This window comes from Vitis vinifera, chromosome 8 (assembly GCF_030704535.1).
Source record: "Vitis vinifera cultivar Pinot Noir 40024 chromosome 8, ASM3070453v1".
Taxonomy (NCBI): Eukaryota; Viridiplantae; Streptophyta; class Magnoliopsida; order Vitales; family Vitaceae; genus Vitis; species Vitis vinifera.
Genome location: NC_081812.1, coordinates 9,071,186 through 9,088,744, shown reverse-complemented (window position 1 = coordinate 9,088,744; position 17,559 = coordinate 9,071,186). Strand labels below are relative to the sequence as shown.

Here is a 17,559-nt window from a genome sequence, read left to right as displayed (position 1 = left end):
TTGTTAAATTTTAAAATTTGATCAAATAACAGAAGAAAAAGGAGATGATTGTTATAAAAAATATATGTGAAAGGGAAAGATAGAAACAGATCTGGAGTAAAATGATTTTAAAAATAAAGAAGAAAAGGGTGATAGTTATTGTGAGAAATATTAAATATTAAATATGAAAATGAAAAAGATAGGAAAGCGGCGATGCTACGAACTACGAAGACAGCACTGAGAAAATCTATTTATCTTCCGCAAGAGAGGAAGTGGCGAATATGTCCTCTTCCCTCTTCTCCCTATAAATATTCCCACCAAGCCCTTCGCATCCTGTTAATAAAACTCAACTCTCTCATCTTTCTCCTATTCTCCTCTTCTTCTGCTGTTTTCCACAGTAGTAGGGGTAGGGTTTCTTCCACAGAGTTTGTAAGGTTTTAAAGAGGGAAACGAAGTGTCGGGGTGGTGGCGGCGGAGATGGATTCATACGCTATCCATCTGGCCGTGGCGGCTCTGGTCGGGGCTTCTTTTGTGGCAGTATCAGCCTATTATATGCACCGCAAAACCCTAGCACAGTTGCTTGAATTTGCGAAGACGGTAGAGAGGGAACGGGAGCGGGAGGAGAACTCGGACGGGGTTGGCCTGGGAGACTCGCCGCAGCATTTCAGGAAGTACGGCGAGAAGCGAAGGAGCCACAGCAGCGGTCGGAGGAAGGGGAGCGGCTACAACAAGAGAGGCTCGTCGTCCTTGCCGGACGTTACCGCAATTTCCGGCGTCGGTGATGGAGAGGACAGGCGTAACGGGGAGTTTTCCGTAGACGGCATTCCGGTTGGCTTGCCACGGCTGCACACGCTTCCAGAAGGTATGCCTTTGTCGGACTTTTCGCCGGATGATTCTTGATTACGTGATTAATACAACTGCTAAAACGCTGATTTTTATACTTGAATATCATTAGTTTGAGGGGTATTATTGCTCTAATTCACATGCTCCATCAGGCCATTTGGTTGAAGGTGATCGGGTTCAGGAAATAAGGTTATAAACAGACAAACAGTTCAGTCGTGATTGGGAATCTCTTTGTGTAAAGGAATTAATAATGTGTATTTGTTACGTAAAGTTCTGGTCCACAGAGCAATTTTTTGCAAATGTATTATGTGTTTTAGCCTAATGGCCAGATTTCTGTGGAGTTAGGGGTAAAGCTTGTCTGTGCAGCGGGATCTGTTTCAGTTTTTCCCTTTGATTGATTCCAAATTTTTTAAACCTTGATCTTCAAATATGATTCCTGTTATTGAAGTAGTGTCAGACGTGTGATATTGGATATCTAAGGTTGAGGATTCATCAATATGTTTAGAAAATAGTTGAGATGGTATTTGCCTTATTCATAGAAAGCTTATATGGAAGTGGATGAAGTGGGCTACCCGTTCTGTCTTCTTTGTTGTTTTGATAGGTAAAAAATGACAACCACAACAAATTTGACTGTTGCCAAACTGGTATTAAAGGGACTCATTTATATTGAAAGCATGAAAATGATTTAATATTTTATTCATATAAAAATGAAAAGAGAGATTGAAAATGTTCTATTGAATCTTGTTAATTTTTAACTTCAGAATGTGTGGCATTGGAATACTTGAATTTGATTGAGTCATATAAAGAAAGGATGGAACCTTGAAGGTTTGAAGTTTTCTCTAGAGGTTTTCATGTTGTTTTTTCAATAGGAGGTACTGTACAACAGAAAACCAGATTGTTTCTGCAGGAAATGGGTGAAGGTTCTAAGATTACATAAGTGGAAGAATTGAGAAGAATTTAGAATTGCCCTACATGATATAAAGTACTGGTCTAGATATAGCAGAAGAGAGAAACGTGATTCATATGCTCCACCCTTCCTGCTTGTTATACATGATGTATATTCTTTTTATACCTGTAAAGCTATATCTAGTTTTTTAGTTTAGACAATTTTCACATATATGAACTTTGGTTCTGTCATTCTGTTTCAATCTAGTATTCATGGTTTAGAATTTTAAGGAAATGATTGACATGTAGCATGCAATATTAATCTACAATGCCTTTAGGCCACTGAATATTAACTCAAGTTATCAATCGGTTTGGACGAAGGAATTTAGGTGATGCCTAGGACATTTGGTAGCCCTAGTTTTGGCATGTACTAAAAAATAAAAATATAAGTTTTGTTTACCTTTTCTTTTATACATTTGCTCATAGTTCTAAAGTGGAGACATCCATGCATCTTCCATTGTGGGTAATGGAGCTCTTGTATCAATTAGAAGACTAAAGACTCAATCTCAATTTCATTGCTTCTTATGTGATGTCAACTTATGAATGTAAGCCAAGTGCACACAAGTGGTGCTTAGGAAAACTCTAGAAACCTCTTAAAATAAAATAAACTGCTCTGCACTATGCCAATTTTTGAATTGCATGACTTTCTTGGTGATGTTTATTTGGGTCTTTACCATTTAAATCTAACACATGTTTGGTAAATTAATTAAATACTGTATATATATATATATATATATATAGAGAGAGAGAGAGAGAGAGAATCATTTGAGCTTCTATTGCTTTCTTTTATTGTTTTTTCTTGGCAAGAATTGGGGTTATTAAAAACCTTTATGAAAAACTACAGGGCTCAGTGTATTTTAATAGCTGACGAACTGTTCAAATTCTTTATTCTAAATTGGGAGAGCTGTCATAGTAAATTATGCTACTTCATTCTGTGGGTTGTTTGGTGGTGGTGCTTTAACTATTGGCATCTTCCAGTTAGAAAAAAGAGAGAGACAATAAACCAAACAAAAACAAAACAACCTGAAATTAAGAGTCTATTATCTCCAGCAAAGTAGAATCACCCTCTTTGTTAGAGCAACTGCGGCCGAAGTAGCCATCAATGGACCCAAAACAGTATCTTTTTAAAAATTTCAAAGGAAACCTATCTTCTCTTGCAACAAGTTGGAATTGTTCCAATGCTGGTGTAAACAAAATTCCATACTCGATCTCATGGATACATATAGAATTCTATGGAACCATAGTATCGAACTTCTTCATAGCATTATCTCTATTATAAATTCATTGTCTAGCATTTGACTGTACCACTGAAGGATTTAGTCACACACTTGAAAGTAGCCCAGAAAGTTGAGGGAATGCTTCCTTGCCATTCTTAACCCAGTTGACACATTATGGCTCCTTTCACCAAGACATCCTCCTTAAATAAAAAATAATTGCATCAATTTCAGCTCTATTAACAGTCCTGAGTCCGAAGGATATGGTCGTTATGATCTTTGTACTTGCATTTTTGTTTTTTTTGGTTCTTTTCAACATTTATTAATTTTATTGCTGAACACTAAACTTATTCAGGGAAATCTGGGGCCCTTGCAAATTCAACCAAGAGAGCTGGGCATATTATCAGACCGACTTCTCCCAAGTCTCCTGTTGCCAGTGCTAGTGCCTTTGAGAGTGTGGAAGGATCAGATGATGAAGATAATTTGCCAGACAATTCTAAACTGGACACTACATATCTGCATGCTAATGGAACCACTGTAAGAAAATTATCTGCTTATCAATTTGCACATGTTTCTTATTTGTACATTCTGAACTTTTAAACTCTCTCTCTCTGAATTGATAGTCTTGTTGTATAATGCTAGAAGTTTGTGTTTGAGTTCCTTAATACATTTTTCTTTTGTATAACTGTAAGAACAATGCTTTTCCCTAGGATATATACTGTTGGATGAAAGAGAATAACTAGTCAAGCATACAAAAATTTAATATACTGTTGGATGAAATAGAAACTACATATCTGCATGCTAATGGAACTGCTATAAGATTATTATCTGCTTATCAATATCCAGATGTTTCTTATTCATGCATTCTGAACTTTCAAATTTTCTCTCTCTGAACTGATAGTCTATCATGATAGAAGTTTGTGTTTGAGTTCCTTATTACATCCTTTTTTGTTGTAGTGTATGGACAATGCTTTGTCCCGAGAATATATACTGTTTGCTGAAAGAGCATGACTAGCAAGCATAAAAAAATTTAAGGATATACTGACATGCATTTGAATACTTAATTAAGCAGGACCCAGACAGTAAAAGCTTGTTCCCAAATTTACCTGATCATGTCACTGCAAATGGAGAACAACTGCCAATAGCTGCTTCGAGTATGATTCGTTCGCATAGTGTATCTGGTGACCTGCATGGTGTTCAGCCTGATCCTGTAGCAGCTGATATTCTAAGGAAAGAGCCAGAGCATGAAACTTTTGTACGACTTAAAATTTCCCCAACTGGTATGGACTCCCTCTCTTCTCTCCTCGTGAACTTTTATCATGGGGTGCTATCTTTTTCTCCACATGTCCAAACTTGGACATATGTGGAGTGCTTTGTTTTCAATATTTTATGGAGCATTGCTTGTGCGTGTTATCAGTGTATAGCATGCAGCGGATAATATGATGCAATGCAAGAAAAAAATTTAAGAAACAAAAATAGGGATAAATTTTTGCTCAAAATTTGTGCAGCAAATATTTAAAATAAACCAGACCAAGTCACCAAGCCAGTGGTTCAGTTATGCTAGGTTTAATCAGCCCTTGTGCTGTATGGTTTGCTGAAACTTAAAAAAAAAAAAAAAAAAAAACTACTTTATTGGATTTGTGAAAAGAAAATTAAATGATTTTTTTCTTAAATTTGCCAAAAAATAGTTGAATTGCATGCTTGTACAGTATTCTGGTTGTTGCTATTTTGATCTTCCCTCTGCTTGGTTGGATTGATGAATTTTATCTCCTCTCCTATTTTCTTCATGGAAAAAATTAAACTCAGGCTGGCTCCCTCTGTGCATAGAACCATGAATCAAGAAAGCTGGCTACTCTTTGGTGTGATCTCCACCATCATTGTTTTCTATCACAATGCTAATTTACCCAATATTAAATGAAATTTCTCATCAATCAATAGTTTCCCATGGATTTTTGTAAAATTTATGATCAAATCCCCCATTGAAATGCAGCATTTCTTGCTGCAGTAATCTTTTCTAGAGTCGAAGTTTATGCAGCCACATATTGGTAGTTCAAAACTTCAAACAGACATTTAATTGATATGGGCCAAAATGGATAGGCATACCCAAGTTGGTTATGGTATGATTTGACTCCCCATAGTAAATCCAGTGCACCAAGTGTGGGACTTGCAGAATCAGCTCAATCAGTTTAATTGATGACACCTTAAACTTGCAAGAGCTATTCAGATGCCCAATATTGAGAGGGGCAAGATCTATATTATGCCACTGTCATAGAATCTTATTTTTCCCACTTGAACTCTGCATACCCCTTCTTGTTACAATTATGGTATACTTCTCCGAGGTGGACAATAGGCAATATTGATTAATAGGAAGAGCTTTCCTTCTTCTCCCTTAATCTCCATGATATATGACAAATGGGCATTCAACTTCTGCTGCTGTTGATCTCCTTGGGAGTGGTCATCAGCTAAACCTCCAATCTTAAAGCTGCTATTGAAATACAACTAATGGGTATTCACATCTTAAAGCTGAAAATGAAGATGAATAGATACTGAATGATACAAACAATCACTTGCTTAACGTGTGTTTGCAAATAATCGTTTAGATGGCAGGATCAACATAAAGGGTGGTATTGTAGCCTCTCTAAATTGGAGGGGCTATTTTGATCCCTATTAAAGTTTAGGGAGTTAAGTGAAATTATGCTTACAAGTAATAGATGTAAAAAATTTTAGTGTCATATTGGCTTTGTATTAGTTAGTACAGGCTAATATGTCATCCTGTATCAATATGTTGTTCCCTATAATTCAGATACATATCATGCATATCTGCCAATTTTTATAATGCTTCCCCCATCTTTTCCCTCTGTCTCATTGTTATCCTTTCATTTGTTGTTGGTTTGCTGTGAAGCTACTCATTCAAAAAATATCCTGTACTTGAATAGTTCCTAAGTGGTCAAGTTCAAGAATCACAGTTCCAACTCTACATTTGGATTTGCATCTTTTGATTTAAAGTAACAAATGGTTATGATTTTTTTTCTTCTCTAATTTCTATTAGAGGTACCATCGCCTGATGAAGAGGAGGTCTATATGATTCTAAAAGATTGCCTTGAAATGCGAGAGAGTTATTTATTCAGGGAAGAGACTGCTCCATGGGAGAGAGAAGTTATATCTGACCCAAGTACACCCAAGCCTGATCCAAATCCATTTTCTTATACTCTTGAGGGAAAAAGTGATGTGAGTTTATGCTTTTGAAAACATGTTACTGTTTTCTGTTTCCTTGGTTACAGCTTACCGTGGTTTATTGTTATTAATATGTTCCATTTTTTCCCACAGCATTATTTTCAGATGGAAGATGGAGTTGTTAACGTGTACGCAAATAAAGATTGTAAGCCATCAAGGAATTTGCTTATTGTACCTTATTACTCTTTTTATGATCCTTGAACTATTTTTCTTCTGTTAGAGTGTTCATTTTTTAAAGTTTTCCACTATTTTCTGTTCCAGCAAAAGACAAGCTTTTCCCAGTTGCTGATGCAACAACCTTTTTTACTGATCTGCATCACATACTTAGAGTAATAGCAGCTGGGAATATTCGAACCTTATGTCACCATCGGTTGGTTCTTCTCGAACAGGTAGATGCTACTTTTCTGTATTTGATTCACATATTTGAATTTTTTTTTTTTGATTTGTCATTTATTGAAATGTATGCTCTTTTTCTTTTTCTTTTTTCTTTTTTTACCTCTTTTTGTAAATGACAATCTGGTGGTTGTTTTGGTTACCAATCAGAAATTCAACCTTCATGTGATGCTTAATGCGGATAGAGAATTCCTTGCACAGAAAAGTGCACCACATCGTGACTTTTATAATGTCAGGAAGGTCGATACACACGTTCATCACTCAGCATGCATGAATCAGAAACATCTTTTGAGGTTTATCAAGTCAAAACTGAGGAAAGAGCCTGATGAGGTAACGGTTCGAAATAGTCTGCTGATTTGTTGTCAATGCTCCTTTTCTGGTTGCTCTATCTATGGAAAGCATTGGAATCATTTCGAAAGTTATGATTATTTCTTGCTACAAAGGCAGCAATCAACTTTTATCAATTTTTTGTTCATGATGGAACTCATGCTGAGTGAGATTTCTTTTTGGAAGATTATCTGCTTGCAATTTATCTGATGCCTTAGCTTGTTTTCTCCTTCTACTCAGGTTGTTATATTTCGGGATGGGACATATCTAACCTTAAAAGAAGTTTTTGAGAGCTTGGATTTAACTGGGTAATAAAAATTTGTTTTTTTTTTTAATACTATTTGACCAAGATGTGTGTGTGGGGAGTGTAATTTTTTACACCTTTTAGTCATTTACCATTTTGAAACTCTGAATATAACCTCACTGAACTTTTGTTTGAACAGGTATGACCTGAATGTTGACCTTTTAGATGTTCATGCAGACAAGAGCACATTTCATCGTTTTGATAAGTTCAATCTCAAGTACAATCCCTGCGGTCAAAGTAGGCTCAGGGAAATTTTCCTTAAGCAGGATAATCTTATCCAAGGTATGGCGTGCTTGTTATATGTTTATTAGGTTAAGCTTGAGGAAAAAGTGCTAAACAGACCCTTTTGAACAAGTTTTTTTCAATTTCCAAATACTTCATTGTGGGTCTTCTACTGCTCCACGCCTTGATTATATTCGGTTTGAAGCTAATGGATAGGTTAAAGTAGTTCTGGTTGTTTTTTTCAGTACCTCTGAAGTATGATAAAGAACTACCAAGAATGACAATTGCAATATTATTACATGGAGGGGAAATTTAATCTTAAAATTCAATGACAAGAGTTTCGCAAGCATTAACAAGTCCAGCTCCAATGCTCACCTTCACTTCATTTGATAAGTTGTTTAATAAGCATAAATAAATCATATTAGAAATGCCAAAGAGGTGTAACTTAAGTACACAACCATATGAGTTACAGCAACACAACATATTATTCCTTCTACAATATTAGTCCTTTTACTTGATTTTGAAAACTAGTTTTATGTAGTTTTAATTTTTCTTTTTTCTTTTTTCTTATATTTCTTTATCATGTAATACTTATATAAGTTTCTAAAATTTATTAAAAAATAAGTAATTACATGAAAAATCGAATGCTTTGGCAAAGTTTGAATGAGCGGAGAAGTTGGTAAAACCTATTTCTCTAGGATCTGTTCATGTCGTATAGTGGTGCAGTGGGGAATGTTCATCTTTCCATTCATGACTCTGTAGATTATTTTGCGTTGTGGTTGTTTGAATTTTCCTTTTTGTTTTCTTTTATTTTGTCTTTTTCTGCCATGTATACTTCTGGTGCACTTGGGTTGTCCTCCCTTATTATCGTGCACCTTCTAATGTATACTACTTTTTTATGATACTCTAATACTTGGGCAAACAAATATAGAACAAGAAATGTCCATATGGAGTAAACTCTTTGATTATTTAAGTTGAACCCTCCTTCGGTCCCCTTGGTATACTGCTGGTGTATGTGGGCTGTGCCTCCTTCCTATAAGATGTCTTTTCTAATAAGCTAAAGAGCTCTTTCTTGCCTATTAAGAAAATAATAATAATAATAATAAAATAAAATAAAAACTCAGAAATGTTTACATGGAAAGTATATTAGGTGTTTGGTCTTTTCATTTTATTCAAAATTAAGGTTAAGATATATTTTCAAAATATTCTATTGCGTTGATTAATAATGTGTACAGAATGTTATGCTATCATAGAGTCACAAACTTTTCCATTCTTTTCATCTGAAAGCTAAAGCATGTAGTAGTACAACTTTGAGTATATATGATTCATTACCTTTAGTTTGTAGTATGTGACGTCAATATATCTGGTTCCAGTTTGCCAAGTAATTTACCAAGTGCTTGCATTCAAAGGCAAATGCTCCAACTACCTTCAAATTCTTTTTATGCTCCACAGCTGTACCTCTACTTTTGTTGTGCTATGCTTCCTCCTCTTGTGTGCCACTACTTCTGTTATTTAGTGCATACACACTCATACAGACAACTAAATAGTAACTCTTTTGATAAAACTGCTTGAACTTAAGCTTTCTTAAAGAATTGTCAAAATATTCCACCATTGTATTCCTTTTTTATGTATCTACATTTCTATTCTGTTTGAAATGTGTTAGCATGTTTCATATTGGGCATTATAAGATTCTAGTGCCTATGTTTTGCTATGACTCATCTACCTCGGATCTGAATTGAAACTTTGATGTCATGCTCTTAAATGAATTGAAAATTGGAACTTCTAGGGTGCGTTTGCTATGTGGCAGTAGATATGGGAAAGGAGGTGAATTATAGTACCATGTTAAACACAATATCATCTACCATGTTAAATAACCTATTGACAAAAAAAATTCATGGGCGAATCAAAATCCTGATAAGTATGAGATTTGATTTTAAATTAGAATGAATTCTTATATTCCTATTCCTATTCTAATAAGTCATCCAAACGTACTAGTGAATGGAAAATGTAATGGATTTCTTGTTCTTATTCCTTATTCTAGTGTTCCAAACATGTCCTTGAAGTATGTTGTTTTCTTTCTATGCTACAAGCTTTGCCTCACTTGTAAAGATTTCTGAATGGTTTATTCCTAAAGGCATTTTTTTTTTTTGGGGGGGGGGGGTAAACTTTAAGAATTAAGAAACAATCAACCTATGCTCAATCCAACTTGACCTCTAACCTGAGGTACTTAACCCAAACTCAACCCAACCTCATTTTTCTAAATTGTGTTGAATCCGGGTTGGTCGAATTAAGGTTGGGTTGATTGGATTGCATGATTCAAAATTAATTCATAATGGTTTTTTAAAAACTTTTTTTTCTATATATTTATACCAAAATTTAAATAGTAAATATGAGTCTGACAAAATTTCAAAGTAACAATAAAAAAGTAAAATAAACTTCTATATCTTTCTAAAAAAAAGTTGAAAAAGTACATAATATAATTATAATTTGATATTTTTTCTTTAGAATCTAAAAAGAAAATGAATATTATTATATAAGATATAAACCTTATAAACATTATAAAAACATCAAATTGGGTTTGGGTTGTCCAAACCTAGGCTCGAGCCCAACCCAAATTGAGCTTGAGTTGAGAAAACTTAACCCAAGCTACACAAGTATTAAAAATATTGCCTAAGTCCGTGCAAACATCGGGTTGGGTTGGGCTAACCCGACCAAGTTCACCCCTGGACTAGTTTCTTTATATAAACAGATTGCTACCTGACAGTGGTTTCATTTAATAGTTGCTTTTGGGAGATTAATTTTTCTCAAGCTATTGTGAAATATTTGGCCTTCTTTTTACTCATCTTGAGAGCATTGTAGCTTTCCCCTTTGGTTATTCAAATTGTAGTCTTATTATATGTGGTCCTACAGGCCGTTTCCTTGGTGAGCTGACAAAGCAAGTATTTTCCGATCTCGCTGCAAGTAAATATCAGGTGCTTCTTGATATCTCTATCACAGATGCATTTGTTATCATTTTCTTGAATTTTAGTGACTATGCTTTCTTCTCCAGTTTCTTTCTGTCATTCACTCAATGTGGTGCAAGCTAAGAAGTCATGAATGCTTCGAAAATACAACCCGGGTTCCTCATTGCTTTTAGTGATACAAAGAAGTTTTACATTTTCTTTTTCTATTTTGGTTTGGGGGCTTCTAGCGTTGCAAGGGGGGTTTTGGCAGTTCTCTTTCTCATATGCTGATTCTCTCTCAGACCTATAGAGGACTCAATGAGGAATATATTTGGTAGAAAATTTGTTTATTTGCTAATGTTTTTAGCAGCACACTTTTTGCCCAATCCTGTCTGTCATTTGTCTTATGATTTTCCTATGCACAATTTCTTGTGCTTTTTTGACCATGTGCTTATTTGCTGTAAGCTTGATTTGTAAATTAAGAGGAAAGGTAAAACATAAGGTCTCACTTGCCTTTGGAGAAGCCTTTGAAGGTGGCGCAGTTTTCTAATTCATTTTATGATTATTATTATTATTATTATTATTATTATTATTATTTAATCTTTAGTTTGGTTTAGTTTAATTGGAAGACAATTCATCATGCATCCATCCCTTGCAGGTTAGGTGTTTGATTAGGCTTTTGATGCTCTTAATTTCATTTTGTAGATTTTTACAACCTTTTATTTGGAATTTGGGTTTTGCTAATGACCGAATCCTTCTATTGGGCTGACCAGGGTATATTCTAAATCCTTGATGGTTGACTCAAGTGGCAAGGGGTATATATACGTCTTATATATGTATACATATAACTATTGCAGAAATGTATGCAAGAGTTTATGTTTTTTTGCACTACCAGTCTACAATTTTTTTTAAGGGAATCTTCATCTGCATGTGTATGAGCCCATCTGTTTTTGATTTATTTGTTTATTTATTATGGTTTGTAAATTCCTGATGCTAAATGCTATGCTACAGATGGCTGAATACAGGATATCAATATATGGCAGAAAGCAAAGTGAGTGGGACCAACTTGCCAGTTGGATAGTGAATAATGATTTGTACAGTGAGAATGTTGTTTGGTTGATTCAGGTATTTCCTTGTATCCCTATGAAATTTCCCTTATAAGTTTATTTTATTTACCGGTAGGTTATATACAGTAAAAAAGTCCCTGTGCCTGTGCACACATCTTTTGTTCTAGTTAATTTAATCATATCATGAATGTTATTTTGAAACTATTTTCTTGGCTATTGGCCTATATTGTGCGGTTGAGGTTTCAGACCGCAAATGTTTTAACCTTGGACGTTTACTTACATTTTTCTGCTAGTAATGAATCGGTATCTTCATAATTTCAGTTTAAATCTGCCAGTTGGATAATATATTCACAGTGAACTGTTAATACTTAGAGTCCGTTTGATAATGATTTTAGAAAACACTTCTAATATTTTTAACACTTAAAAAATTTTATGATTTAAGTGTTAGAAAAATTAGAAACGTTTTCTAGAATTATTACCAAACACACTCTCACTCTTAATATCTGATCTGTATGTCAATTTGGTTTAATCATACTGTAGATTGTTTTGGTGTTACTTTATATCTGAAGGTTCTCCTCTGGAACCTGTGATTTTGAGAATGCTGGGAAAATTCATATGCTCTCTGGAATGTATCTAACCTGACATTCTGGGGTTTGTTAGCAAAAGCAAAATGTTGGATTTTGTTATTGTTCTTATGGTATAATATCCTTCTGTTTTTCCAGCTTCCCCGGCTGTATAATGTGTACAAGGATATGGGAATTGTTACATCATTTCAGAACATGCTGGACAATATCTTTCTTCCCCTGTTTGAGGTTACTGTGAATCCAGATTCACACCCTCAGTTGCACGTTTTCTTGAAACAGGTTTGCCATCTCTCTTTTTATAAAATCTTTTCATTCTTCTTTATGTTGGTTTGCACAGTTAATCTACATTTATATATTTCTTGAGAATGTTGACAGCTGAATGGTAATTGTAAATTGCAATGATTATTGAATTCAACAATCATTATAGGACTGTACCTTAACTGTTGACCTCCCTTAGAAACTCTACTGGACTGTAAATGATAGAGATTTTTTGGTGGTTTGACAGCTCTTCCAGTTTGTTGGATTTAGTGTGTAGATATTGTTGATTTCTTCCGGCTTATTAACTTGAGAAGTATGAAAGCTGAGGTTTTTCCGATACTCCGTGAGGCTATATTTTTTAAATTAGCCATAAATAAGTGGCAATGGCCTAATATTATTAACGAAGTGATTGCAGAATGAAAAAAACATAGTGGAAAAGAAACATCTGTTTTCATCTGTCTACTGAAGGAACACCTTTATTGCATTGTGTTGAATGCTTTTGTGCCTTAATAAGGTTCCAGTGGATTGGAGTTTCATAACTTGGATGGATTAATATATTTTAAATTACACAAACTGCTTCTCATTGAAAGTTTCAACATGTCATTTTCTCATAATTCAAGAGGTAAATGTAAAAGATGAAAAGCTGGACAAGTTTTGGTGGAAATTCCCCAATCTACCAGAAGATTAAAGAAAGGCATAAGATGCACTAAAGAAGCTTCTCGTGAATTGGGAACCCCTCTGATGATTGTTTATGGGTTTTAAAGTTTGTTGGAGAGCATGATGTACATTGTGCGCTATAGCTTATCTCTCTGACAAAGCTACACCTTACAGAATTTCTGAATTGCAAGCGCAATGGTCCCCTGATCCCTACCCTGACACACTGAATATGAATTTATATACACAGTATTTTTACTTTATGGAAATGTTGTCTATAAATTTTTAAAATTTAAGTAACATATGTTGCTTTTGGTTTACATTAGATCCTGGCTTACTTTTTCCCTCTGAATCAAGAATTACTTGCTATGGTATTTGAGTAACTATTATTTCATTGGATTTTCAGGTTGTTGGCCTGGACTTAGTGGATGATGAAAGCAAACCAGAAAGACGTCCTACAAAACATATGCCTACTCCAGCTCAGTGGACCAATGCTTTCAATCCTGCATTTTCATACTATGTCTACTACTGTTATGCTAACCTCTATACATTGAACAAGGTTCGTGCATGCACTTAGAAAATATCCTCCCCTACTTTTATTTTGCCATATATGATCACCAGTAATGCTTTTGGTTTGTTTCAACATATGGTTTGATAGTTTTGAATGTCATTGTTCATTCTAATATGGTTTTGATAGCTTTTTTTTAACATATGGCTAGCATATCCTAATGATGCTTTTGGTTTTGCATTTTCCTGTGGTCTCACATGTTTTGACAGCTTTTCTCCAAAATGATTCGGATATTCCTATAATGTTTTTAATTTGGTTTTTCTCCCGTTCTTGCATTCTTCCTTTCAGCTTCTTCTCCAACATGAGTCAGATGTTGCTGTAATTTTTTTAGTTTTCCATTTTTCCATCCTGCAATCTCAACGAACTCAGTTATGTTTTAGATGATTATGTGTTGGACAAAATATAGCAAATTTTAACCCTTTACTTTGTATCTTAGCTACGAGAGTCAAAGGGCATGACTACTATCAAATTCCGTCCACATTCTGGGGAGGTATGTTATGTGAAGAAGTTGATCAACTTTGGTTCATTTATTAGATTGTACAGATACCTCATATCCCCTACTTTCAGGCTGGTGACACTGACCACCTTGCTGCAACCTTTCTTACGTCTCACAATATTGCACATGGAATTAATTTGAGAAAATCTCCTGTACTTCAGTATCTGTATTACTTAGCACAGGTAAAAAGGGAGATGATGCTGTTTTGAATATATCTACACTGACTTGATTATTCCATAGTATCTGATTGGCTGTGATTGCATGTTGGTTACAGATTGGTCTGGCTATGTCTCCTCTGAGCAACAATTCCTTGTTTTTGGACTATCATCGGAATCCTTTTCCTATGTTTTTCCTTCGGGGCCTCAATGTTTCCCTCTCTACAGATGATCCACTACAAATCCACCTAACAAAAGAACCCTTGGTGGAAGAATACAGCATAGCTGCTTCTGTAAGCTCTCTCTCTCTCTCTCTCTCTCTCTTCCATCAGGGTATTAGGGATTGATCTGGTACTTTGTTTATGATAATTCCTCATCTTGCAGGTATGGAGGCTGAGTTCATGCGATTTATGTGAAATTGCCCGTAATTCAGTCTACCAATCAGGTTTCTCACATGCTCTGAAGGTAATTAATCTTATTTTGAAGTGATAATAGGCATAGCTAATGATTCTGGAAAGCCAGTGTGTAGCATAGGTCATGAGTTTGAGTTGGAAGTTCTTTTCCTATCATATTCTTATCTTACTAATAACCACATATCTTGTGGCAATTACAGTGGGATGTCTCACTGGATCTTGGGAAGAGCAAATGGTCAATTATTTAAGAATTTTATTTACATATAGAGTTTTGAAATTCAAGCCCTGATGTTTCTTTCTTTATCCAACCTATGCATGACACCAATCCTGTTTAGTAGCCCTGTTCTGTGCATTTTTATTGCCACCTTACGTGGAAAAGTTCAATTATATTACATTTATCATTCTTCGAAAGAAGGCTTCCTCAAGAAACTCCCAAGATGCTTTCCTGGAAATCATATTAATGATGTTGATATGTTCTGATGCTTTCCCCCTTACTAAATTTCGTGTCTTAACCATTAAATTTTCTGTTTTTAGTCACACTGGATTGGCCAAGAATATTACAAGAGGGGACCAGATGGAAATGATATTCGCAAGACAAATGTGCCTCATATCCGGGTGGAATTCCGTGAAACGGTATGGGTTTGATTCCGTCTTTTCTCAAGCGTTGCTATATATGCTTTTCAGCTTTCATGCTTTAACATTTTTTTAAGGCCTTGTCTGGATCTCAGAAACTGAGGGAAACTCTAAACTAATACTATGGGAAGGGATGAAGGGGGAATTAACCAAGTTTTGAGTCTAAATGTCTGAAAATTTCTCCTCTCTCCAACTTCATTCAATTTTCATTATATTTCAGTTTCTTAATATTTTTTTATCTCAGCCAAATATGAAAAATCGAACTTCTGAACCTCTTTTTTCCCTCAGTTTCTAAGATCTAAATGAAGCCTTAAAGTTGCTTTTTAACATGGGGGAAAGTTTGAAGTGATTTTCATGGGTCCAAGCAGATATCTTATTGGTTACTATTAATTTTTATAATCCTTATGAAGGAAAGTGGATATTAGGAAAAACTAGATCATATAAACAGAAGGAGCAGACATGCTTTTAGTAACACTTTGAATATGAATATAAGTGCTTCATAATCCTCCAAGAAATAAACTGTTTTCCCCTCGTCTTCCTTGAGGTCACTTTCCAATTCCTTTTACCTGATTTTATTTCCTGTTGAAACAAATGGAGCCTCAAAAGAATGAGAAAGCATGTGATAATGTCATTTGCAGATCTGGAGAGAGGAAATGCAGCAGGTTTATCTGGGCAAATTCAAACTCCCTGAAGAGATTGAAAAATAATTTGCTGGCTGCATGCTCACACTCTTGGACATTAGTATGTCTTCAAGATGTAGGTATCAGTTTCTCTAGTGTTTTTTTCCTTTCTTTTAAATGACTTTTGAATCAGTGCGAAAGGTTTTATCCTTGCAATAATCTGGGTTTCTTCTGATCAATTGCAGGATGTGGAAGAACTTGCGTTTTTCACCTGTTCTTATCCAGCAGGGAAGAGACCATTTTGGCTTGGGCAAGCAAGCTGAGAGTGACTTGGCATGAACGATGAGATGAGAGAAATCAAACAAGGACATCAATATACCACGTGAATGAATTCACAAGACAGAGAGATCCCTGAAATCTGAGTGAGAGAGGTGAATAGTTAAAATACAGCCCATAGCTAAACCAGGTCATCCTGTTGTCTGAGCAAGTAACTCAATAAGAATTTTGCTTTTGTTTTAGGATTGAGTAAAATAATTTGATATATTTTAAAGCTTTAATTTTGTGGTGCGGAGGTGGGTCCTGTGTAACATGCAATCAATACATGTTATGATATAACCTGAGAAGCAGTAGTAATCTCTATTGCTTCTTCAAGTTTTGACCTTTTATAATTATAATATGATGCATTATAGTAGTATGTGGCTATTTCTTAGATGGGACATTGCAGGATTGTAATCCTCTCGCTGTAATAATAAATAATAATTATCATAATAAAAAAAAGGGGAGTATATGTTATTTTATGCGTTTGAGAGTTGGAAAATTTTCTACTGGTTTCCTGTAGCCTATATCAAATGTTTGTGATCTGTAATATTTTTTTAAAAAAAGGGGGTGGCAGACTGATACAGCAAAGCTGGGCGCCTTGGAGATACACAAAAGCATAATTGTTTCTGAATTAAGAATGAGGTATATGAAGCATAATATATATGCATATATGGTGGCGGTTTTTATTGCTTTTTTAGAGGCATACATAGGAAATAGAAAATGCCTCCCTTTGTCATTCTCTTGACTGCTTCTCTCCCCTTTTCCCCCTCTCCCATTTTTTATTCTTGTGGACTGTTCCCTGTATACGCCTCTTGATAATGGAATCCAGGGACAACCAATTGGGGATAGTGATAATAAGGTTAGGAGTCATTTTCAGATATAACTGAAGGCAAAGAAGGAATATTTGTGAGAACCATATGATTTGATTTGTTCTCTAGTCTCCGGAGGATGAGAACCAACTATTTAGTACCTCAAGAATTCAAGTATTGCATATGCCATTAGTTAGATCCTTTGTAGGAATTACTCACAATAATAATCATGCAAAATGGATTTATTTATCATAAAAAGAGATCCGTTGTTCTTGATGTTGCATAATTATTATTTGAACAAGTTATGTCCTAGTCTGAGTAGGAAAAGCATTTCTCCACGTGTCCATGGAGTTTTGAAAAATCTCTTGGAGTTGAGAAATATATATACACATATTATTCTTATTCTTATTTTTTTTGGGAATAAATATGATGATTTTAATTCTTATATTTGAAAATCTTATAAAATTGAAATGATTATTTATTTTTATATGTAATAATAGGAATGAAAATAAAAATAAAATAAAATAAACTACAATACTCTTATTGTTGTAAAACAAGGATAAATGCAACGCAAATAAAGT

The 17,559-nt window shown here is 34.8% G+C and overlaps 1 protein-coding gene across 4 annotated transcripts; it reads left to right on the top strand.

Moving 5' to 3' along the window:
* Positions 1–185: 185 nt before the first annotated feature.
* LOC100252323 (AMP deaminase) lies at positions 186–16,648 on the top strand. Of its 4 annotated transcripts, none has more exons than XR_009466380.1 (20): positions 186–841; positions 3,337–3,518; positions 4,054–4,261; positions 6,031–6,209; positions 6,309–6,360; positions 6,477–6,604; positions 6,759–6,938; positions 7,176–7,243; positions 7,379–7,521; positions 10,372–10,433; positions 11,415–11,528; positions 12,193–12,333; positions 13,373–13,525; positions 13,971–14,024; positions 14,102–14,212; positions 14,305–14,478; positions 14,570–14,650; positions 15,133–15,231; positions 15,870–15,991; positions 16,097–16,648. XR_009466380.1 is itself a non-coding variant. In XM_010655011.3 (20 exons), exons 1-19 carry the CDS (start codon positions 457–459, stop codon positions 15,936–15,938), a joined length of 2,583 nt encoding a protein of 860 aa, XP_010653313.1. In that variant the 5' UTR covers positions 186–456; the 3' UTR covers positions 15,939–15,987; positions 16,097–16,648. The 4 variants fall into 4 exon arrangements, 2 of the variants coding, with proteins under 2 accessions (XP_010653313.1, XP_010653312.1); XM_010655011.3 differs by having other exon boundaries at positions 15,870–15,987; XR_786360.3 differs by having other exon boundaries at positions 207–841; positions 4,051–4,261.
* Positions 16,649–17,559: the final 911 nt, after the last annotated feature.

Bases quoted from the DNA above. Each gene is read 5' to 3' on its own strand.
- LOC100252323 (XM_010655010.3), top strand. From the start codon at position 457: ATGGATTCATACGCTATCCATCTGGCCGTGGCGGCTCTGGTCGGGGCT. The intron at 12,334-13,372 runs GTTTGCCATCTC...TTGGATTTTCAG, and splicing joins TGCACGTTTTCTTGAAACAG to GTTGTTGGCCTGGACTTAGT. The intron at 14,479-14,569 runs GTAAGCTCTCTC...CTCATCTTGCAG, and splicing joins AATACAGCATAGCTGCTTCT to GTATGGAGGCTGAGTTCATG.